General features: G+C 38.4%; 1 protein-coding gene across 8 annotated transcripts in view; it reads right to left on the bottom strand.

Moving 5' to 3' along the window:
• Nucleotides 1–23,810, bottom strand: part of SLC6A16 (solute carrier family 6 member 16) — a 142,068-nt gene that overhangs the window by 5,235 nt on the left and 113,023 nt on the right. For 6 of the 8 annotated variants that reach the window (XM_077131183.1, XM_077131185.1, XM_077131184.1 and 3 more), the window contains one exon: nucleotides 1,144–1,457. Coding sequence is in view for 2 of the 8 variants with exons in the window: in XM_077131186.1 (XP_076987301.1) it covers nucleotides 116–242; nucleotides 431–588; nucleotides 1,011–1,362 (637 nt within the window). In the remaining 6 variants the exon portion in view is untranslated. Of the gene's footprint in view, nucleotides 1–115; nucleotides 243–430; nucleotides 589–1,010; nucleotides 1,458–23,810 lie in introns of those variants that run through there. The other 2 variants (XM_077131186.1, XM_077131187.1) reach the window with 2 other exon arrangements.

Below are 23,810 nucleotides of genomic sequence, written 5' to 3'. Positions count from 1 at the left end.
TTCCTATTCCATTTCATCACCTTCCTCCTCACCCTTCTCCTCTCAATGATCCTTATTCATTCCCCTGTCCTTTTCTCACCCCTCCCACTTTCCCTTTTCTTCTCTCTCTTCTTACCTAAAACACTGGAATTCCCCACAAAGGGGCACACTGACCAAGGCAGTGGGGACTGGAAAGAATGAACCAAATAGAGGAGACTCCAGGCCATAAGCACACTGTAGTATAAGCCCACGATGAGGCAGACCTAGGGGCAATGAAGAAGGTGGCAGGAGAAGAAAAGCAGGCCAGAAGAAGGGAGGGAATTTGACCTGAGGATTGGGGAACTGAAGGGACTTGACACAGAGAAGTAAAGTCATGGGACCTCTTCCAGGACAAGAATTGGGATGGGGGTAGGGTATAAATGGTAGGCCTGGGAAGCCCAGGGTTCCTCACCGTGAAGCTGGCATAACCCACACCACCAAGCCAGGGGCTGATGACCTTCCATACACCGAGGCTGCCCTGACGCAACCTCTGACCAGCTGCCATCTCCAGGAGGAGGACAGGAATCCCAACCAAGAACAGCATGAGGATGTAGATGATGAGAAAACTGCCTGTGCAAGGGATTCAGAAAGGGCCTCTGAGAACTGTCTAGCCTTCCAGTGCCTGGGCTTCTTCAGGGGTCAGGAAAACATGTTCCCCAGCAGGACCACAGGCATCAGAACTCAACTGCTTCCACATCCCTCACAGTCCCAGGTGTCCAGTGCCCTGGTCCGATTCCTGGAAGATACAGACACCTAGTTTCCACCCCTCCCCCCTGGTCCAGGTCTCTATCCCCACCACCTTCACGAAACTAAGTCTTCAGGAACCCTGCTCCCACCCTCCCAAGTCCTAGGTGTTCAGATACCTGGATCATGACCCAGTCAGGATCTCAAATCCTCAGCCCCTAAAAATCTCAGAAACCCCAGAGGAACCAGGACAGGTCTCTGGCTCCCGACTCCCTCTTGGGTCCATGAGTCCTGGTCCCCAGGCTTACCACCTCCATTGTGAAAACACAGAAAGGGAAAGCGCCAGATGGTGCTCAGCCCCATAGAAAAGCCTATTTGGGCCAGGAAATACTCAATTTTATTGGCCCAGGATGGCCTGGGGGCTTCTTCCTTTGGTTTATCTTTTTCTGTGGCCTTCGAAGCTTCATCTTCCTCAGACCATATGTATGATGACATAGTGTCCAACTCATGTTTCTCCCCATCGAAATCCTTAGAATAGAAAAAGTCATCCTTCAAGTACTGGGAAGCCATCGTAAGAGTAGGCATGACTTTGGAATCTAAAGCTCCACTTGTCTGGGGTTGCACTTTTGGGGTCCTCATATTTTTACTAACAGCCTCCATCCTGGGTGGACTCCAGTTTCAGCTTCTGCAGGGATGGGACCTCCTTTCTTGTCGACCTTAAGGACATCAAGAACTGCAGATTTTATATGTTTGAGCTAAGGAAAGACAAATCTAATTTTACAATAAAACCAAAATACACAAAATACCTAGGAATACTTTTTTTTAAAGTTGAGCAAGGCTTTCACGCAAAAATTATAAAACATTATTGAGAGAAAATAAAGAAGATCTATTTAAATAAAAGGTTATATATAGCATATTCATAAATTGGAATTTCAATAGTATAATAATGTCAGTTCTTCCTAAATTGATCTAAAGATTCAATGCAACTCCTATTGAAACCACAGCAGGATTTTTGTGGAGAAGAACAAAATGTAAAGACTAATTAGAAAGCTACAATAATTAAGGAAGTGCAATATTGGCACAGAGATCTATGGCATAAATAGACTGATGGAACAGTATGCTGTACTGTCCAAAAAGGTAGCCAAAACTACCATTATAACTATATGCATATAAACTAATTAAAATTAAATAACATTAAATATTCAGTTCCTCAGTCATGTTGGCTACATTTCAAGTGCTCAGTAGTCATACAGGGCTAGTAGCTACTATTTGGGGCAGCAAAGATAAAGACATTTTCCATCATCATAGAAAACTATACTGGACATCAGGGAGAGTTCAGAAACATATTCACACATATGTAGATATCTGACTACAACAAAGATGGCACTGTAGAGCATTAGAGAAAGGACAGTTTTTTCAATAAATGACTAGTTGCTAGGGCAACTGAATGCCCATACGGAAATAAATAAATATTGACCTCCCAAAAATTAAACAAAAATCTGGAGCAGATTTAATTCTAATTTTGAAAGATAAAACAACACAATTTCTAGATTAAAAAAATGAGAATATCATCATGACTTGGGACAAGCAGAGATTTCTTAAATAGAACACAAAAAGCACCAATCGTAAAGGAAAAGTTTGATATATCAGGCTGATTTAAATGCAGGAAATTTTTAATCATCAAAAGTTACTGTTAATTGAGTGAAAGAACTGACAAGCCACAGAATTGGGGAAGATATCTGCAAGATATATGGTAGTCAGAAAAATGACCCTTCAAAGATGTTTACATCCTAATCCCCAGAACCTGGTGAATATGTTACTACATGTGGCAAAGGGGACTCTGCAAATGTTATTAAGTTACTGGCCTTGAAATGGGAGGATTAACTGGATAGCCCCACTGTAATCATAGGGTCTATATAAAGAAAAGAAGGAAACAGAGAGACTAGAGTCAGAGGAGGAGATGGGACGGCAGAAGAAGAGATTGGAGTGACATGCTTTAAATGTGGAGGAAGGGGCCATGAGCCAAGGAATGCAGATGGCCTCTAGAAGCTGGCAAAGGCAAGGAAACAGTCTTTCCTATAACTTCTCAAAGGAACACAGGCTTGATGATTTTAGCCTAGTAAAACTGATTTCAGACTTCTGACCCCAGAACTGTAAGATAATACATTAATGTTGTTTTAAGCCACTAAATGTGTAGTAATTTCTTACAGCAGCAATAGGAAATCAATGTAACATATAATAAAAAATATATTTAAGAAAGAATAAGAAAAACCTACAAATAAATAAGAAAAAGCAGACGACCTAAAAAAAAACAAAAACAGTATAAAGTATCTACAGGCTTAAACATTTTCATACCTTAAGACCAACTCCTAGGTGATCATTTGACAGAATTTTGTCTATAAGTACACCAAAACATGTTGAAAAATCCTGATAACAGTACTATTCATAATGGCTAAACCTGAAAACAACCCAAATACCCTTCGGCAGTAAAATGGGTAATTGGTGGTATATTCATATAATGGATATACAAAAATAAAAAAGAATGAACTACTGATATATACAACAACCTAGATGAATCTCAAATACATTATTTTGAATGAAAGTAGCTAGGCTCAAAAGAGAACAAACTATATAATTTGATTTATATGAAGTTCAGGAACAGATAAACCAAATTTACAGTGTCAGAAGCTAAGAGAGTGTACTCACACTCGAATAATTTATCTAGCTATAATTATGATTTTGTGTAATTTTCTCTAAGTAATGTGATACTTTAATAAAATTTTATCTAAAAAATAAATACTGGCAAGCCAAAAGAAAAATAAATGGATCTCTCTATGCATTAACAATAAAGTTAGAAAATGGATTTTTAAAATGAAAGATAAAATCTACAATAGCAACAACATTTATATGGCATGAGAAAATAAACCTAAACATTAAAACAGACGGAAATAAGTACATAATTATCTCATGTTCATGAATAGAAATACTCAATATTGTAAAGATGGAATTTCTCCCCAAAACTGTATTATGGATTCATTGCAATGCCAATCATATTCTTAATGTGATTTTTCATAATAATAGGATTTTACAATCGGAGACACCATGCCAACAATACTGAAGAGACTGCTGTTAGACTTCTGGTGCTGGTCAAGATGGAAAGTTAGCCAACTACATACAGCTAAGTACTTCCACTAATCACAGCTAAAATCTCTGGGTAGAATATAAAAAGTAACTCCCTAAGGACTAAGAAGTAAACAGGAATGGGTGGACTGGGGACTGAAGTAAAAACTTGAATAATGGGGTGGAAGGGGTGAGTGATATGTACATTTTTTCCCCTCCTTCTCCTAATTGGCCTCAAGAATAAGCCAAATCATGGATATAGCAGAAACCACTAGAAGGAAAAACTCCAGGAGAAACCCCCTATTTCTAACCAGAGAACCAGGAAAAGGAGCCCTGAGCACCAAAGAGGGCAGGAGATAACAATTTTTTAATTCTTTTTTTTCCTCTTCTTTTCTCTCTACCAGATCTGTCCTCAAGTAGCCCCAAACGTGGAGTTGCACTGCCATGGTGGATGCACAAGCACCTAAAAACTCAAAACCTGATTGTATGGCTACAGAAACTTTAAAATGGGTCCCAGTTTAAAATGGGTCTTAGGTGTCATGGAGTTATTCAAAGTTCTAGAGAAATACCAGCTAATACACAAATAGCTCAGTGTCTTAGAATCTAGAAATCTACACTTACAACTTCAGACTAAGTGTGGCTGCTATAAAAGCTTATAACCTAGGCTCCCATTTTTTAAATATGTATTTTCTGAAAGAAAACTTCGCTTATTTGTTCTTTGTTTCTGGCTTATTTTGCAGAGCACATTGTCCCCAAAGTTTATTCAGTTTGTTGCATGCCTTTCGATGTCCTTCCTTTTTGTAGTAGCACTATATTCCATCATGTAAATATATCACAGTTCACTTAGTATGACTATTATTTTAAAAATGGAAATTAATAAATGCTGATGAGGATACAAAAAAATAGAAACTCCTATAACTTTTGGTGGGAATGTAAAATGGTGCAGTTATTGGAATACACGCAAAAGAATTGAAAGTAGAGCCTTGTACCTATCATAACCTCCCAACCCCCAACCAGAACAATTCCAGCCAATCCTAAAGAACACCTAGGGCAATATATAAGATTACACAAGGGTTCCAGGCACTAGAGTAACTTTCCAGTAACCTACAACGTCCAGATGGGTCCCTGGTCCAGATAAGTCCTGAAACCCAGCCCAGCCTCTCCAGAACATCAGTTAGTTCTATCTCCCTACACCATATTAGAGACAGACCCTTCCAAAAGCAAAAATTTAGATTTGCCATAGCCCAAACAACCCCAAAGAGAGGTATGGAAAGATCACAGGTGATGGTGGAATTATACATAGAAGATAAGACTTAACAAATGAATAGAATACTGAATCATTAAATTGATATCTCTTTTAGTCTCCAGTATTTCAGAGCAGCTAGAAGTAAAAACCTAAAATTGTGAAACTGCAACCCATGTCAAACTCTGATATATGCTCTACAACTAATTGTGGAGCTGTGCTTTGAAATTTGTAGCTTTTTAAATATATGTTGTTGTTCAAAAAGAAGGAAAAAAAAGTCAATTGTGATGATAAAAAAGTTTAAGCCCTCTAGCCTCCTATATTCTGGAGCAGCTAGAAGTAAAAATATGAGAGGATTTTATGGTAGCCCATGACAAACTAGGATCTATCCTGTAACCACTTTTTGAAGAGTGCTTTGAAAACTATTGCTTCTTTATTTCTTTGCTTTGTATATATGTTATACTATACAACAAAAAAAAGTTTAAAAAAAGAAAGCAGAGCCTTGAATAGATACTTTTACACAAGTGTCCACAGCAGCATTATTCACAATAGCCAAAAGGTGGAAGCAACCTAAATGTCTATCCATGGCTGAATTAACACACAAAATGTGGTATACAAATATAGTGGAATATTAGCCTTAAAAAGGAATGAAGACAAAGTATTCCCTTTTTCAATGCTATTTCAATTCTTTGAATTACAAAGAAACCCTCAGTTAGGTACTCTCTTTAAGACCTATAATTTGCCTTTTTATCCAAGAGGGTGCATTTCAGAAACAACAGCCTGCAGGCAGCATCAGCAGTAGCAATGCATAGCAAATGTGTGAACTTTGAATCCAGAGGCTTTGAATTCACATGTTTTCCAGAAATTCTGGGAATTCTGCAAATTTTTATTAAGAAATTCCGATTTCGTAGCTATAATTCTCCAAATACAGCCTTTGACAATGCTAAGACTGTATTACCTAATAGAAATATTTTCCCCCTTTCATTTGCATTCTCAATGGAGAAAATAGACAGTGAGTTAACAACTATTTTTTATTAATATAACATTAAAAGATCTTTTAGAGGAGGCACTATGGTGTGTCTGGGCTAACTTCACAGTTCTCTGGATCTTAGTTTTCTCATCTGAAAATGAAGAAATAGGACTAGTGCATTTCCAAAAGTTTTTCATTCCTAAAGGATGGTGCTAAATGGGCAGAAAGAAATATGCAAAAATAAAAATAGCTACCCTAGTAGGATAATAGTATATAAGTGATTTTCCTTCTTTAAGAAAAATCTTTATTGTTATATTTTCATTTAAAAGCTATTAAATTATCCTGGAGGTTATTCTTACGTATTATATAGATATCCCTTTTTAGTTTATGGTGTACTGGAGTGGCCAGAGAAGTACTTCAAACTGTAAAGTTGTGTTCCAGTAGCCTTGTTTCCTGAAGATGATTGCATGATAGAGCTTTTACAATGTGACTGTGTAACTGTGAAAACCTTGTGTCTGATGCTCCTTTTATCCAGGGTATGGACAGATGAGTATAAAAATATGGATAAAACGTGGGACATGACTCCCAGGGGTGTGGACCTTCCTGGCAATGTGGGACAAAGATCCTGGAATGAGCTGAGACTCAGCATCAAAGGACTGAGAAAAACCCTAGAATGAGCTGAGAATTAACATCAAGAGGCTGAGAGAACCTTCTCCACCAAAAGGGGGAAGAGTAAAATGAGACAAAGTGTCAATGGCTGAGAGATTCCAAACAGAGTTGAGAGGTTATCCTGGAGGTTATTCTTACGCATTAAGTAGATATCACCTTGTTATTCAAGATGTAACAGAGAGGCTGGAGGGAACTGCCTGAAAATGCAGAGCTGTGTTCCAGTAGCCATGTTTCTTGATGATGATTGAACAATGATATAGCTTTCACAATGAGACTCTGTGAATGTGAAAACCTTATGTCTGATGCTCCTTTTAGCTACTATATCAACAGAAGAGTAGAACATATGGAATAAAAATAAATAATAGGGGGAACAAATGTTAAAATAAATTCAGTTTGAAATAGTGGTAAATGAAAGCGAGGGGTAAGGGGTATGGTACGTATAGTTTTTTTTTTTCTTTCTCTATTATCATTTTATTTCTTTTTCTGTTGTCTTTTTATTTCTTTTTCTAAATCGATGCAAATGTACTAAGAAATGATGAATATGCAACTATGTGATGATATTAAGAATTACTGATTATATATGTAGAATGGAATGATATATTATTGTTTTGTTTGTTTGTTCTTAATTTTTTTAATTAATAAAAAAAGCCAAGAGATAAATTAAAATGGAATACAAAAAAATATTTAAATAAGTCAAAAGAAGGCAGGGAGGGGGAAACAGAGAAACAAAAATCAGAAAGGACAAACTCAAAACAAATATTAAAATGGTAGACCTAAAGCCAACCATATTAATAATTATATTAGATGTAAATGGTCTAAGCAAATCAATTAAAAAACAATGATGGTATATTGGGGTTAAAAGATTCAATTATATGCTATCTACCAAAACCTACTTTAAATGTAATGATATACAGGGCAGTGCTACAGTGGCTCAGCAGGCAGAATTCTTGCCTGCCATGCCGGAGACCTGGGATCAATTTCTGGTGCCTGTCCATGTAACAAAAAAAAAAAAGTAAATGTGGACTTCTGGAGAAGATGGCGGCTTAGTAAGACGTGCGGGTCTTAGTTCCTCCTCCAAAACAGCTACTAGGGAAGTAGAAACGGTACAGAACAGCTTCCGGAGCCACGACAGAGACCAAGAAGACAGCGTACCCCATTCTGGAACGGCTGACTGGCTGGGAGAACCCGCTGCGGTGAGATTACCGAGGGGCACGCGCTTCCCCGGGCTGGGGCGGTAGGCGGCCGGAGTCCCTCCCTCCCTCCTTCCCGGGCCGGCTGGGAGAATTGGACAGGCGATCCCCTCAAGCCGCGGTGGCTGGCGCGACCCCCACCCACGCGCGGCCCCCCGGACCAGCTGGGAGAATTGGATCGGAGATCCCCCAAGCCGCGGAGACCGGCGACCGGGGTCCTTTCCAAACACGTGGCTTACCGGTCCGGCTGGGAATGGTGGATAGGCACTTCTCCAAGCCGCGGCGGCCGGTGCCCCCCCGCCACGCTTGGCACCCAGGGCCAGCTGGGAAATTAGGACAGGCGCTCCCCCAAGCCGCGGAGGCCGGCGACCCTCCCCACGCACGGATTCCCGGGCCGGCTGGGAGATTCGGATTGGCACTCCCCCAAGCCGCTTCGGCTGGCGACCCTCCCCTACAGCAAGAGTTTTACAAAGTTAAAGGAGCCACAGCATCTTTTACTGGTGGGACCCGCAGACAGACGAGCGCCATGAGCGCCACCTACTGGGCAGGATAAGAAAAACGAACCCAGAGATTTCACAGAAAAATCTTTCAACCTGCTGGGTCCCACACCCAGGGATATCTGATTAAATGCCCAGACGCCAGCAGAAGATAATGGATCACGCTCAGAAAATTGAAGATATGGCCCAGTCAAAGGAACAAACCAATAATTCAAATGAGATAAAGGAGCTGAGACAACTAATGCTGAATATACGGACAGAAATGGAAAACCTCTTCAAAAACCAAATCAATAAATTGAGGGAGGACATGAAGAAGAAATGGGCTTAACAAAAAGAAGAAATAGAAAAACTGAAAAAACAAATCACAGAACTTATGGGAGTGAAGGACAAAGTAGAAAAGATGGGAAAAACAATGGATACCTACAATGGTAGATTTAAAGAGACAAAAGATAGAATTAGTGATTTGGAGGATGGAACATCTGAATTCCAAAAAGAAACAGAAACTATAGGGAAAAGAATGGAAAAACTTGAACAGGGGATCAGGGAACTGAATGACAATATGAAGCACACAAATATACGTGTTGTGGGTGTCCCGGAAGGAGAAGAGAAGGGAAAAGGAGGAGAAAAACTAATGGAAGAAATTATCACTGAAAATTTCCCAACTCTTATGAAAGACCTAAAATTACAGATCCAAGAAGTGCAGTGCACCCCAAAGAGAATAGACCCAAATAGGCATTCTCCAAGACACTTACTAGTTAGAATGTCAGAGGTCAAAGAGAAAGAGAGGATCTTGAAAGCAGCAAGAGAAAAACAATCTGTCACATACAAGGGAAACCCAATAAGACTATGTAGATTTCTCAGTAGAAACAATGGAAGCTAGAAGACAGTGGGATGATATATTTAAATTACTAAAAGAGAAAAACTGCCAACCAAGACTTCTATATCCAGCAAAATTGTCCTTCAAAAATGAGGGAGAAATTAAAACATTCTCAGACAAAAAGTCACTGAGAGAATTTGTGACCAAGAGACCAGCTCTGGAAGAAATACTAAAGGGAGCACTAGAGTCAGATACGAAAAGACAGAAGAGAGAGGTATGGAGAAGAGTGTAGAAAGAAGGAAAGTCAGATATGATATATATAATACAAAAGGCAAAATGTTAGAGGAAAATATTATCCAAACAGTAATAACACTAAATGTTAATGGACTGAATTCCCCAATCAAAAGGCATAGACTGGCAGAATGGATTAAAAAACAGGATCCTTCTATATGCTGTCTACAGGAAACACATCTTAGACCCAAAGACAAACATAGGTTGAAAGTGAAAGGTTGGGAAAAGATATTTCATGCAAATAACAACCAGAAAAGAGCAGGAGTAGCTATACTAATATCCAAAAAATTAAACTTCAAATGTAAAACACTTAAAAGAGACAAAGAAGGATACTATGTACTAATAAAAGGAACAATTCAGCACGAAGACATAACAATCATAAATATTTATGCACCAAACCAGAATGCCCCAAAATACGTGAGGCAAACACTGCAAACACTGAAAAGGGATATAGACACATCTACCATAATAGTTGGAGACTTCAGTTGCCCACTCTCATCAATGGACAGAACATCTAGACAGAGGATCAATAAAGAAACAGCGAATTTGAATATTACTATAAATGAGCTAGACTTAACAGACATTTATAGGACATTATATCCCACAACAGCAGGATACACCTTTTTCTCAAGTGCTCATGGATCATTCTCAAAGATAGACCATATGCTGAGTCACAAAGCAAGTCTTAACAAATTTAAAAAGATTGAAATCATACACAACACTTTCTCGGATGATAAAGGAATGAAGTTGGAGATCAATAATAGGTGGAGTGCCAGAAAATTCACAAATATGTGGAGGCTCAACAACACACTCTTAAACAACGAGTGGGTCAAGGAAGAAATTACAAGAGAAATTAGTAAATATCTTGAGGCGAATGAAAATGAAAACACAACATATCAAAACCTATGGGACGCAGCAAAGGCAGTGCTAAGAGGGAAATTTATTGCCCTAAATGCCTATATCAGAAAAGAAGAAAAGGCAAAAATTCAGGAATTAACTGTCCACTTGGAAGAACCGGAGAAAGAACAGCAAACTAACCCCAAAGCAAGCAAAAGGAAAGAAATAACAAAGATTAGAGCAGAAATAAATGAAATTGAAAACATGAAAACAATAGAGAAAATCAATAAGACCAGAAGTTGGTTCTATGAGAAAATCAATAAGATTGATGGGCCCTTATCAAGATTGACAAAAAGAAGAAGAGAGAGGATGCAAATAAATAAGATCAGAAATGGAAGAGGAGACATAACCACTGACCTCACAGAAATAAAGGAGGTAATAACAGGATACTATGAACAACTTTATGCCAATAAATACAACAATGTAGATGAAATGGACAACTTCCTTGAAAGGCATGAACAACTAACTTTGACTCAAGAAGAAATAGATGACCTCAACAAACCAATCACAAGTAAAGAAATTGAATCAGTCATTAAAAAGCTTTCTAAAAAGAAAAGTCCAGGACCAGACGGCTTCACATGTGAATTCTACCAAACATTCCAGAAAGAATTAGTACCAACTCTCCACAAACTCTTCAAAAAAATTGAAGTGGAGGGAAAGTTACCTAATTCATTCTATGAAGCCAACATCACCCTCATACCAAAACCAGGCAAAGATATTACAAAAAAAGAAAACTACAGACCAATCTCTCTAATGAATATAGACGCAAAAATCCTCAACAAAATTCTAGCAAATCGAATCCAACAACACATTAAAAGAATTATACATCATGACCAAGTAGGATTCATCCCAGGTATGCAAGGATGGTTCAACATAAGAAAATCAATTAATGTAATACACCATATCAACAAATCAAAGCAGAAAAATCACATGATCATCTCAATTGATGCAGAGAAGGCATTTGACAAGATTCAACATCCTTTCCTGTTGAAAACACTTCAAAAGATAGGAATACAAGGGAACTTCCTTAAAATGATAGAGGGAATATATGAAAAACCCACAGCTAATATCATCCTCAATGGGGAAAAATTGAAAACTTTCCCCCTAAGATCAGGAACAAGACAAGGATGCCCATTATCACCACTATTATTCAACATCGTGTTGGAGGTTCTAGCCAAAGCAATTAGACAAGAAAAAGAAATACAAGGCATCAAAATTGGAAAGGAAGAAGTAAAACTATCACTGTTTGCAGACGATATGATACTATACGTCGAAAACCCGGAAAAATCCACAACAAAACTACTAGACCTAAAAAATGAGTACAGCAAAGTAGCAGGTTACAAGATCAACATTCAAAAATCTGTAGCATTTCTATTTATTAGTGTAAAGTTGTTCATAGTATCCTGTTATTACCTCCTTTATTTCTGTGAGGTCAGTAGTTATGTCTCCTCTTCCATTTCTGATCTTATTTATTTGCATCCTCTCTCTTCTTCTTTTTGTCAATCTTGATAAGGGCCCATCAATCTTTTTGATTTTCTCATAGAACCAACTTCTGGTCTTATTGATTTTCTCTATTGTTTTCATGTTTTCAATTTCATTTATTTCTGCTCTAATCTTTGTTATTTCTTTCCTTTTGCTTGCTTTGGGATTAGTTTGCTGTTCTTTCTCCAGTTCTTCCAAGTGGACAGTTAATTCCTGCATTTTTGCCTTTTCTTCTTTTCTGATAAAGGCATTTAGGGCAATAAATTTCCCTCTTAGCACTGCCTTTGCTGCGTCCCATAGGTTTTGATATGTTGTGTTTTCATTTTCATTCACCTCGAGATATTTACTAATTTCTCTTGCAATTTCTTCTTTGACCCACTGGTTGTTTAAGAGTGTGTTGTTGAGCCTCCATGTATTTGTGAATTTTCTGGCACTCCGCCTATTTTGATTTCCAACTTCATTCCTTTATCATCCGAGAAAGTGTTGTGTATGATTTCAATCTTTTTAAGTTTGTTAAGACTTGCTTTGTGACCCAGCATATGGTCTATCTTTGAGAATGATCCATGAGCACTTGAGAAAAAGGTGTATCCTGCTGTTGTGGGATATAATGTCCTATAAATGTCTGTTAAGTCTAGCTCATTTATAGTAATATTCAAATTCGCTGTTTCTTTATTGATCCTCTGTCTAGATGTTCTGTCCATTGATGAGAGTGGGCAACTGAAGTCTCCAACTATTATGGTAGATGTGTCTATATCCCTTTTCAGTGTTTGCAGTGTTTGCCTCACGTATTTTGGGGCATTCTGGTTTGGTGCATAAATATTTATGATTGTTATGTCTTCGTGCTGAATTGTTCCTTTTATTAGTATATAGTGTCCTTCTTTGTCTCTTTTAACTGTTTTACATTTGAAGTCTAATTTGTTGGATATTAGTATAGCCACTCCTGCTCTCTTCTGGTTGTTATTTGCATGAAATATCTTTTCTCAACCTTTCACTTTCAACCTATATTTATCTTTGGGTCTAAGATGTGTTTCCTGTAGATAGCATATAGAAGGATCCTGTTTTTTAATCCATTCTGCCAGTCTATGTCTTTTGATTGGGGAATTCAGTCCATTAACATTTAGAGTTATTACTGTTTGGATAATATTTTCCTCTACCATTTTGCCTTTTGTATTATATATATCATTTCTGACTTTCCTTCTTTCTACACTCTTCTCCATGTCTCTCTCTTTTGTCTTTTTGTATCTGACTCTAGTGCTCCCTTTAGTATTTCTTGCAGAGCTGGTCTCTTGATCACAAATTCTCTCAGTGACTTTTTGTCTGAGAATGTTTTAATTTCTCCCTCATTTTTGAAGGACAATTTTTCTGGATATAGGAGTCTTGTTTGGCAGTTTTTCTCTTTTAGTAACTTAAATATATCATCCCACTGTCTTCTAGCTTCCATGGTTTCTGCTGAGAAATCTACACATAGTCTTATTGGGTTTCCCTTGTATGTGATGGATTGCTTCTCTTGCTGCTTTCAAGATCCTCTCTTTCTCTTTGACCTCTGACATTCTAACTAGTAAGTGTCTTGGAGAACGCCTATTTGGATCTATTCTCTTTGGGGTGCGCTGCACTTCTTGGATCTGTAATTTTAGGTCTTTCATAAGAGTTGGGAAATTTTCAGTGATAATTTCTTCCATTAGTTTTTCTCCTCCTTTTCCCTTCTCTTCTCCTTCTGGGACACCCACAACACGTATATTTGTGCAATTCACATTGTCCTTGAGTTCCCTGATCCCTTGTTCAAATTTTTCCATTCTTTTCCCTATAGTTTCTGTTTCTTTTTGGAATTCAGATGTTCCATCCTCCAAATCACTAATTCTATCTTTTGTCTCTTTAAATCTATCATTGTAGGTATCCATTGTTTTTTCCATCTTTTCTACTTTATCCTTCACTTCCATAAGCTCTGTGAGTTGTTTTTTAAGTTTTTCTACTTCTTCTTTTGATCAGCCCATGTCTTCTTCATGTCCTCCCTCAATTTATCAATTTCGTTTGTGAAGAGGTTTTCCATTTCTGTTTGTATATTCAGCATTAGTTGTTTCAGCTCCTGTATCTCATTTGAACTATTGGTTTGTTCCTTTGACTGGGCCATATTTTCAATTTTCTGAGCGTGATCCGTTATCTTCTGCTGGCATCTGGGCATTTAGTCAGATTTCCCTGGGTATTGGACCACACAGGTTGAAAGATTTTTCTGTGAAATCTCTGGGTTCTGTTTTTCTTATCCTGCCCAGTAGGTGGCACTCGTGGCACACGTTTGTCTACGGGTTCCACCAGTGAAAGTTGCTGTGGGTCCTTTAACTCTGGAAAACTCTCGCCGTAGGGGAGGTTCAGCAGCTGAAGCGTCTTGGAAGAGTGCCAGCCGGCCCTGGGGTCCGAATGCTGGGAGGGTCGCCGGCCGCCGCAGCACGGGAGAGTGCCCGACCGAATTTCCTAGTCGGCCCGGGGCGCCAAGCATGGTGGGAGGGCGCTAGCTGTCGCAGCCCGGGAGAGTGCACTGTTCCCAGCTGGACCGAGGAGTCACGTGTTTAGAAGGGACCCCCCGGTCACCGTTCTCCGCAGTCTGGGGATTTCCGACCCAACTCTCTCATTGGTCTGGGGGGCCTTGCGTGGTGAGGGCGCCAGCTGCCGCGGCCCAAGGGGACCGCCTGCCCAATTCTGCCAGCTGGCCTGGGAAGGAGGAAGGGAGGGACTCCGGCCGCTTGCCGTCCCACCCGGGAAAGCCCGCGCCCCTCGGTGATCTCACCGGAGCTGGTTCTCCCAGACAGTCAGCCGTTCCAGGATGGGGTACGCTGTCCCTTTGATCACTGTCATGGCTCCAGGAGCTGCTCTGTATTGTCTCCACTCCCCCAGTAACTGTTCTGGAGGAGGAAAGGTGAGGGTGGCAAGGCTGTCGAGGCCGGTGGCGGAGGAGCCGGTGAAGGTGGAAGAGGGCACGGTGGTGGTTGGAGAGCCACCGGAGCAGGAGGGGGAAGAGGACAAAGAGGGGAGAGGAGGGCAGGTGGGCCGGCTGCTGCGGGACGTCTGTAGCATTTCTATACACTAGTAATGAACAAGCTGAGGGGGAAATCAAGAAACGAATCCCATTTACAATTGCAACTAAAAGAATAAAATACCTAGGAATAAATTTAACTAAAGAGACAAAAAACCTATATAAAGAAAACTACAAAAAACTGTTAAAAGAAATCACAGAAGACCTAAATAGATGGAAGGGCATACCGTGTTCATGGATTGGAAGACTAAATATAGTTAAGATGTCAATCCTACCTAAATTGATTCACAGATTCAATGCAATACCAATCAAAATCCCAACTACTTATTTTTCAGAAATAGAAAAACCAATAAGCAAATTTATCTGGAAGGGCAGGGTGCCCCGAATTGCTAAAAGTATCTTGAGGAAAAAAACGAAGTTGGAGGTCTCACGCTGCCGGACTTTAAGACATATTAGGAAGCCACAGTGGTCAAAACAGCATGGTATTGGCATAAAGATAGATATATCGACCAATGGAATCGAATAGCGTGCTCAGATATAGACCCTCTCATCAAGGGACATTTGATCTTTGATAAGGCAGTCAAGCCAACTCACCTGGGACAGAACAGTCTCTTCAATAAATGGTGCCTAGAGAACTGGATATCCATATGCAAAAGAATGAAAGAAGACCCGTATCTCACACCCTATACAAAAGTTAACTCAAAATGGATCAAAGATCTAAACATTAGGTCTAAGACCATTAAACAGTTAGAGGAAAATGTAGGGAGATATCTTATGAAACTTACAATTGGAGGCGGTTTTATGGACCTTAAACCTAAAGCAAGAGCACTGAAGAAAGAAAGAAAGAAATGGGAGCTCCTCAAAATTAAACACTTTTGTGCATCAAAGAACTTCATCAAGAAAGTAGAAAGACAGCCTACACAATGGGAGACAATATTTGGAAATGACATATCAGATAAAGGTCTAGTATCCAGAATTTATAAAGAGATTGTTCAACTCAACAACAAAAAGACAGCAAACCCAATTACAAAACGGGAAATAGACTTGAACAGACACCTCTCAGAAGAGGAAATACAAATGGCCAAAAGGCACATGAAGAGATGCTCAATGTCCCTGGCCATTACAGAAATGCAAATCAAAACCACAATGAGATATCATCTCACACCCACCAGAATGGCCATTATCAACAAAACAGAAAATGACAAGTGCTGGAGAGGATGCGGAGAAAGAGGCACACTTATCCACTGTTGGTGGGAATGTCAAATGGTGCAACCACTGTGGAAGGCAGTTTGGCGGTTCCTCAAAAAACTGAATATAGAATTGCCATATGACCCAGCAATACCATTGCTAGGTATCTACTCAAAGGACTTAAGGGCAAAGACACAAACGGACATTTGCACACCAATGTTTATAGCAGCATTATTTATGATTGCAAAGAGATGGAAACAGCCAAAATGTCCATCAACAGACGAGTGGCTAAACAAACTGTGGTATATACATACGATGGAATATTATGCAGCTTTAAGACAGAATAAACTTATGAAGCATGTAATAACATGGATGGACCTAGAGAACATTATGCTGAGTGAATCTAGCCAAAAACTAAAGAACAAATACTGTATGGTCCCACTGATGTGAACCGACATTCGAGAATAAACTTGGAATATGTCATTGGTAACAGAGTCCAGCAGGAGTTAGAAACAGGGTAAGATAATGGGTAATTGGAGCTGAAGGGATACAGACTGTGCAACAGGACTAGATACAAAAACTCAAAAATGGACAGCACAATAATACCTAATTGTAATGTAATTATGTTAAAACACTGAATGAAGCTGCATCTGAGCTATAGGTTTTTTGTTTTTTTTTTGTTTGTTTGTTTGTGTCTTTTGTTTTTTTCTTTTTCCTTTCCTTTTCTTTTTATTATTATTATTTTTTAATTTTTTTCTCTGTATTAACATTCTATATCTTTTTCTGTTGTTTTGTTAGTTCTTTTCCTAAATCGATGCAAATGTACTAAGAAATGATGATCATGCATCTATGTGATGATGTTAAGAATTACTGATTGCATATGTAGAATGGAATGATTTCTAAATGTTGTGTTAATTTCTTTTTTTTCTTTAATTAATAAAAAAAAGTAAATGTAATGTTATATAAAGATTAAAAGTAAAATGACAGGCTTTTTTTGGGGGGGGAAGGGGTGATGAAAATGTTCTAAAATTATATTGTGGTAATGAATGCACAACTCTGAATATAGTAAAAGTCACTAAACTGTACATTCTAAATGGGTGAATTTTATGGTGTGTGAATTTCATCTAAACAAAGCTGCTTTTTTAAAAGCAAAGGATGGAAACATATATCACACAAACATCAAAAAAAAGCTGGAATGGCTATGTTAATATCACATAAAGCAGATTTCAGAATAAGAAAAATTCCTAGAGATAAAAAGAAACATTACATAATGTTAAAAAAGTCAATTAACCAAAAAACACGTAGCAATCCTAAATACGCACCTAGCAACAGAGCTCCAAATACACAAAGTAAAACTAATAAAATTTATAGGAGATACAGACAAATCCACTTTAACACCTTGAAACTTCAACACGACTCTCCAAGTAATCGATAGAACATAGAAAATCATTAAGACTAAAGAACACCTGAATAACACTATCAATCAACCTAATCTAATTTACATTTATAGAACACTCTACCCCACAATAGTAGAATACACATTCTTCTCAAGTACACAATAACATTCATCAAGATAGACTATATCCTGGCCTAAAAAAATAAGTCTTAGCAATTTTAAAAAAAGTGCAAACATACAAAGTATGATCTGTGACCATAATGACATTAAGCTAGAAGTCAAAAATAGAAAGATACATTAAAATCTTAAAATATTTGGAAATCAAACAGCATATCCTTGGGTCAAAGAGAAGTTATCAAAGGAAATTAGAAAACATTGTTATATTGCAAAACAGAACACAAAATGACACAGCCTGGAAAAGAGTCTGGTGGTTTTTCAAAAAGTAAAACACACACTTTCCATGTGACCCATCAATATCACTCCTAGACCCAAGTTTGATTCCTGGTCCATGCACTTCCCAAAAAACAAACAAGCAAAACAAACCAAAAAACAAACAAAATAAAAAAATTCAACAAATGGTGCTGCAGTAATGGGAAACTCACATGGAAAAATAATGAAATGTGATCCTGCCATAGAGCATATGAAGAAAAACAAACAAACAGAAACGTGTATGGGAATATTTACAGCAGCTTTATTTATAATTGCTCAAACTGGAAAAATCCAAATGTCTTTCAACTGATGTACAGATAAATTGGTCCATCCAAGAAATGCAATACTATAGCAACAGAAAGGTGCAAACTATTGATACACTCAAAAATATCCATGAATATCAAATGTACTAAATGAAAGAAGACAGAATAAAAAGACTTCATATTATATTATTTCATTTAAATGACATTCTGGAAAAAGCATAAATATGGTGCTAGAGTACAAATAAAGAACCGGGGTTAAGAGATTATTAGACCACAAAGGGGCAACACAAGGGAGTTTTGGGGGGTGATGGAACTGTTCTGTATGTTGATTGTGATGGTGAATGCATGACTATATGTATTCGTCAAAATTCATAGAACTGTAAACCAAAAGAGTGAGTTTTATTGCATGCAAATTTTTTAAAAAGAATAGTAAATAAAAAGTCTTATTATAAAGCTATGGTAACTAAGACAGGGAGGTAATTGTGCAAGGCCAGAAAAAATGACCAATGAAACAGAATAAAGAGCCCAGAACAGACTCGTACATATATAGAACTTCATTATGAAGGCGTTGGCACTATAGAACACTGGGGAAATAAAATTACATTTAATAAATGGATGTCTATATATATTTTAAAAATTTGGATTCAAACCTCACATACCAAAAAATCAACGCAAGAAGGGTTAGGTATGTAAATAGTAAAAAGCAAAAATTAAAAACTTTCAGATGACATATAAAGGAACTTTCAAGAAGACATGCATATATATGTGCATATATATATAATATAGTAACTAATAATACACACATGTACACACATGTAAATACATATATAGAGAGATATCTCAAAAATAGCTAAAGGTAAACATACATACATAGATTATAAAACAATAAAGAAAAGAAGTAAGGAAATGATTACCTTAAAAGTCAGGATATGCCAATCCTAAAGAACACCTAGGGCATTATATGAGCTTTTACAAGGGTTCCATGTACTATGATTACTTTCCAGAAACCTATAACCTCCAGATTGTCCCTGGACCAGGTAAGTCTTGAAATGCCGAGTGCCCAGACTCTCCAGAACATGACCATACCCCTATTCCTTACTATCGACAGCCCCTTCCAACATGAAAAAGTTAGAATGGGCTTAGCCTAAATACCCATAAAGAGCGGTAGAAAGAGGAAAGGTGATGGTGGAGTTATACAGAGAAGGTCGGGTTTAACAAATGAGTATGATTGCTGAATCATTATACTGATATATATTTTTTTCCTATCCTTTGAAGTGTTTTCAACAGAAAAGGATGTTGAATTTTGTCAAATGCCTTCTCTGCATCAATTGAGATGATCATGCGATTTTTCTGCTTTGATTTGTTGATATGGTGTATTGCATTAATTGATTTTCTTATGTTGAACCATCCTTGCATATCTGGGATGAATCCTACTCGGTCATGATGTATAATTCTTTTAATGTGTTGCTGGATTCGATTTGCTAGAATTTTGTTGAGGATTTTTGCATCTATATTCATTAGAGAGATTGGTCTGTAGTTTTCTTTTTTTGTAATATCTTTGCCTGGTTTTGGTATGAGGGTGATGTTGGCTTCATAGAATGAATTAGGTAGCTTTCCCTACTTTTCAATTGTTTTGAAGAGTTTGAGCAGGATTGGTACTAATTCTTTCTGGAATGTTTGGTAGAATTCACATGTGAAGCCGTCTGGTTTTAGACTTTTCTTTTTGGGAAGCTTTTTAATGACTGATTCAATTTCTTTACTTGTGATTGGTTTGTTGAGGTCATCTATTTCTTCTTGAGTCAAAGTTGGTTGTTCATGCCTTTCAAGGAAGTTGTCCATTTCATCTACATTGTTGTATTTATTGGCATAAAGTTGTTCATAGTATCCTGTTATTACCTCCTTTATTTCTGTGAGGTCAGTGGTTATGTCTCCTTTTCCATTTCTGATCTTATTTATTTGCGTCCTCTCTCTTCTTCTTTTTGTCAATCTTGCTAAGGGCCCATCAATCTTATTGATTTTCTCATAGAACCAACTTCTGGTTTTATTGATTTTCTCAATTGTTTTCATGTTCTCAATTTCATTTATCTGCTCTAATCTTTGTTACTTCTTTCCTTTTGCTTGCTTTGGGGTGAGTTTGCTGTTCTTTCTCCAGTTCTTCCAAATGGGCTGTTAATTCCTGAATTTTTGCCCTTCCTTCTTTTTTGATATAGGCATTTAGGGCAATAAATTTTGCTCTTAGCACTGCCTTTGCTGCATCCCATAAGTTTTGATATGTTGTGTTTTCATTTTCATTCACCTCGAGGTATTTACTGATTTCTCTTGTAACGTCTTCCTTGACCCACTGGTTGTTTAAGATTGTGTTGTTGAGCCTCCACATATTTGTGAATTTTCTGGCACTGTGCCTATTATTGATTTCCAACTTCATTCCTTTATGATCTGAGAAAGTGTTGTGTATGATTTCAATCTTTTTAAATTTGTTAAGACTTGCTTTGTGACCCAGCATATGGTCTATCTTTGAGAATGATCCATGAGCACTTGAGAAGAAGGTGTATCCTGCTGTTGTGGGATATAATGTCCTATAAATGTCTGTTAAATCTAGCTCATTTATTATAATATTCAAATTCGCTGTTTCTTTATTGATCCTCTGTCTAGATGTTCTATCCATTGATGAGAGTGGGGAACTGAAGTCTCCAACTATTATGGTAGATGTGTTTATATCCCTTTTCAGTGTTTGCAGTGTTTGCCTCATGCATTTTGGGGCATTCTGGTTCGGTGCATAAATATTTATGATTGTTATGTCTTCATGCTGAATTGTTCCTTTTATTAGTACATAGTATCCTTCTTTGTCTCTTTTAAGTGTTTTTCATTTGAAGTTTAATTTGTTGGATATTAGTATAGCTACTCCTGCTCTTTTCTGGTTGTTATTTGCATGAAATATCTTTTCCCAACCTTTCACTTTCAACCTATGTTTATCTTTGGGTCTAAGATGTGTTTCCTGTAGACAGCATATAGAAGGATCCTGTTTTTCAATCCATTCTTCCAGTCTATGTCTTTTGATTGGGGAGTTCAATCCATTAACACTTAGTATTATTACTACATGGGTAGTACTTTCTTCTACCATTTTGCCTTTTGTATTTTATATGTCATATCTAATTTTCCTTCTTTCTGCACTCTTCACCACACCTCTCTCTTCTGTTTTTTCATATCTGTCTCTAGTGCTCCTTTAGTATTTCTTTGCAGAGCTGGTCTCTTGGTCACAAATTCTCTCAGTGATTTTTTGTCTGAAAATGTTTTAACATTATACTGATATTTTAGTCTCCAGTATTTTACAGCAGCTAAAAGTAAAAACCTAAAATTGTGGAATTGTAACCATACCAAACCCTGAAATCTGTTCTACAACTAATCGTTGCAACATGCTTTCGAATTTATTGCTTTTTGGTATTTATGCTATTTTTCACAAAAAAGAAAAAAAAGTTGATTGTGATGATAAATGCAGTTATATGATGCTATTGTGAACCACTGACTGTAACACTTTGGATGATTACACGGTATGTGAATATGTATCAATAAAAAAATAATTAAAAAAAAAGTCTGGACAGTGATGACCTCTAGAGGACAGGGACGTAGTAGTAGTAGTATTGGGCACATGGGGCCTTATATGGGATGCTGGTGGTCTATTTCTCGACCAGGGTGGCAGTGACAAGAATACCTCAATTCCCTATGAGTAAAGGAGGCACCACAGAAGGTATATCTACTAAGGTAACCATTAGTAGATATACTACCTAAGAAGGTTGTCTACTGAGTCTGGGAGCCTGGTAGGAAAAGGTTGTGGGGAAGTTCATTATGAGGGGGCTCAGAAGAGGTTAATTTAAGTTCGAGTCCCCCATATCAGGTAACTAGGCTGTTAGGAGAACTCACACATCAGTCTCTACAATAAGGTCACTGTGCTGGTTTGAAAGGAAGTATGCCCCCTAGAAAAGCCATGTTTTAATCAAAATATCATTTTGTAAACTGTATGTTTGAAACTGTAATCAGATCATCTCCCTGGATGATGTGATTTAGTCAAGAGTGGTTGTTAAACTGGATTAAGGGACGACATGTCTCCACCCATTTGGGTGGGTCTTGATTGGTTTATTGGAGTCCTATAAAAGAGGAAACATTTTGGAGAAAGAGATTCAGAGAGACTCAGAGAACAGAGAATGCTGCAGCACCACGAAGCAGAGTCCACCAGCCAGCAACCTTTAGAGATGAAGAAGGAAAAGACCTCCCGGGGAGCTTCATGAAACAGGAAGCCAGGAGAGAAAGCCAGCAGATGATGCCATGTTCGCCATGTGCACTTCCAGCTGAGAGGGAAGCCCTGACTATGTTCGCCATGTGCCTTCTCACTTGAGAGAGAAACCCTGAAATTCACCGGCCTTCTTGAACCAAGGTATCTTTCCCTGGATGCCTTTGATTGGACATTTCTATGGACTTGTTTTAATCGGGACATTTTCTTGGCCTTAGAACTGTAAACTAGCAAACTAGAACAGATTTTGGTACCGGAGAGTGGGGTGCTCTCCTGCAGTTTGCAAATACCAGATATGTTGAAACAGTTTTTTGATAGCTAAGGGGAAGATTTTGGAGGAACCATGAAGAGAATGATCAAGAAGTCCCGGAGTGCTTGAAGAGACTGTTGGTGTAAATGGAACCACTGCCAATCTTGACAAAGGAGGACACAAAAGGGAAAAAATTGGAGTTTGCAGAGTGAGGAAATGGAAGCTCGGGTCTAAAGCCAAGAAACCTCGGCCAGGAGAGTGGACCCACCCATATACATGGAGAGGGTGAGCTTACCCTGAAGGGTGAGGATGAACCTCCCCTCTCATTGCAGTGGAAGAGTTGTGCAGCCTCAGCCTTTGAAAAGGTGTAGCACGCTCCTTGGGGGACTAGGAGAGCCTGGCTGCCACCACATGGAGGGGTTGAGCATGTGCCCCAGAAATGGCAGAGAGCCCAGGGATGGCCCTGATGCCTGGAGAGAGTGGAGCCAAGAGGTGGTCTCCTCGATGTTCCCCGAGGTTGATTTGGAAAGAAGTGGGCCACTGCATAGGCCCTCAGAAAGGGTGGGACTGCCACTTTCTAAAGCCGAAGGATGAATGACTTTCAGACTTCGAAATCCAGTGGTGTTTGCCCTGCAGGTTTTACATCTGTGTTCTTCCAGTTTCTCCCTATGGAAATGAAAACCTGTATCCTGTGAATATCCTCCTTTGCATATTGGCACCAGACAACTTGTTTTGAGATTTCACAGGTACGCAGCCGGAAGAGAATTTTTTGCACCTTAATATTGTTTAAGGTGATGCGTGTAATTGCCAAGTTGACAAGGGGTGGACATGTGGTAGTTAGATTCAGTTGTCAACTTGGCCAGGTGAAGGCACCTAGTTCTGTTGCTGTGGACATGAGCCAATGGTACATGAACCTCATCTGTTGCTGATTACATCTGCAGTTGGCTAGGAGGCGTGCCTGCTGGAATGAATGACATTTGACTTAATTGGCTGGTGCTTAAATGAGAGCTCTACGTAGCACAGCCCAAGCAGTTCAGCATTCCTCATCTCAGCACTTGCACCTCAGCCCAGGCCTTTGCAGATGCAGAAAGGAATT

This window comes from Tamandua tetradactyla, chromosome 16, assembly GCF_023851605.1.
Source record: "Tamandua tetradactyla isolate mTamTet1 chromosome 16, mTamTet1.pri, whole genome shotgun sequence".
In the NCBI taxonomy this organism is placed as follows: Eukaryota; Metazoa; Chordata; class Mammalia; order Pilosa; family Myrmecophagidae; genus Tamandua; species Tamandua tetradactyla.
The sequence above is the reverse complement of the archived record's forward strand: the minus strand, read 5'-3'. Positions and strand labels throughout refer to the sequence as shown.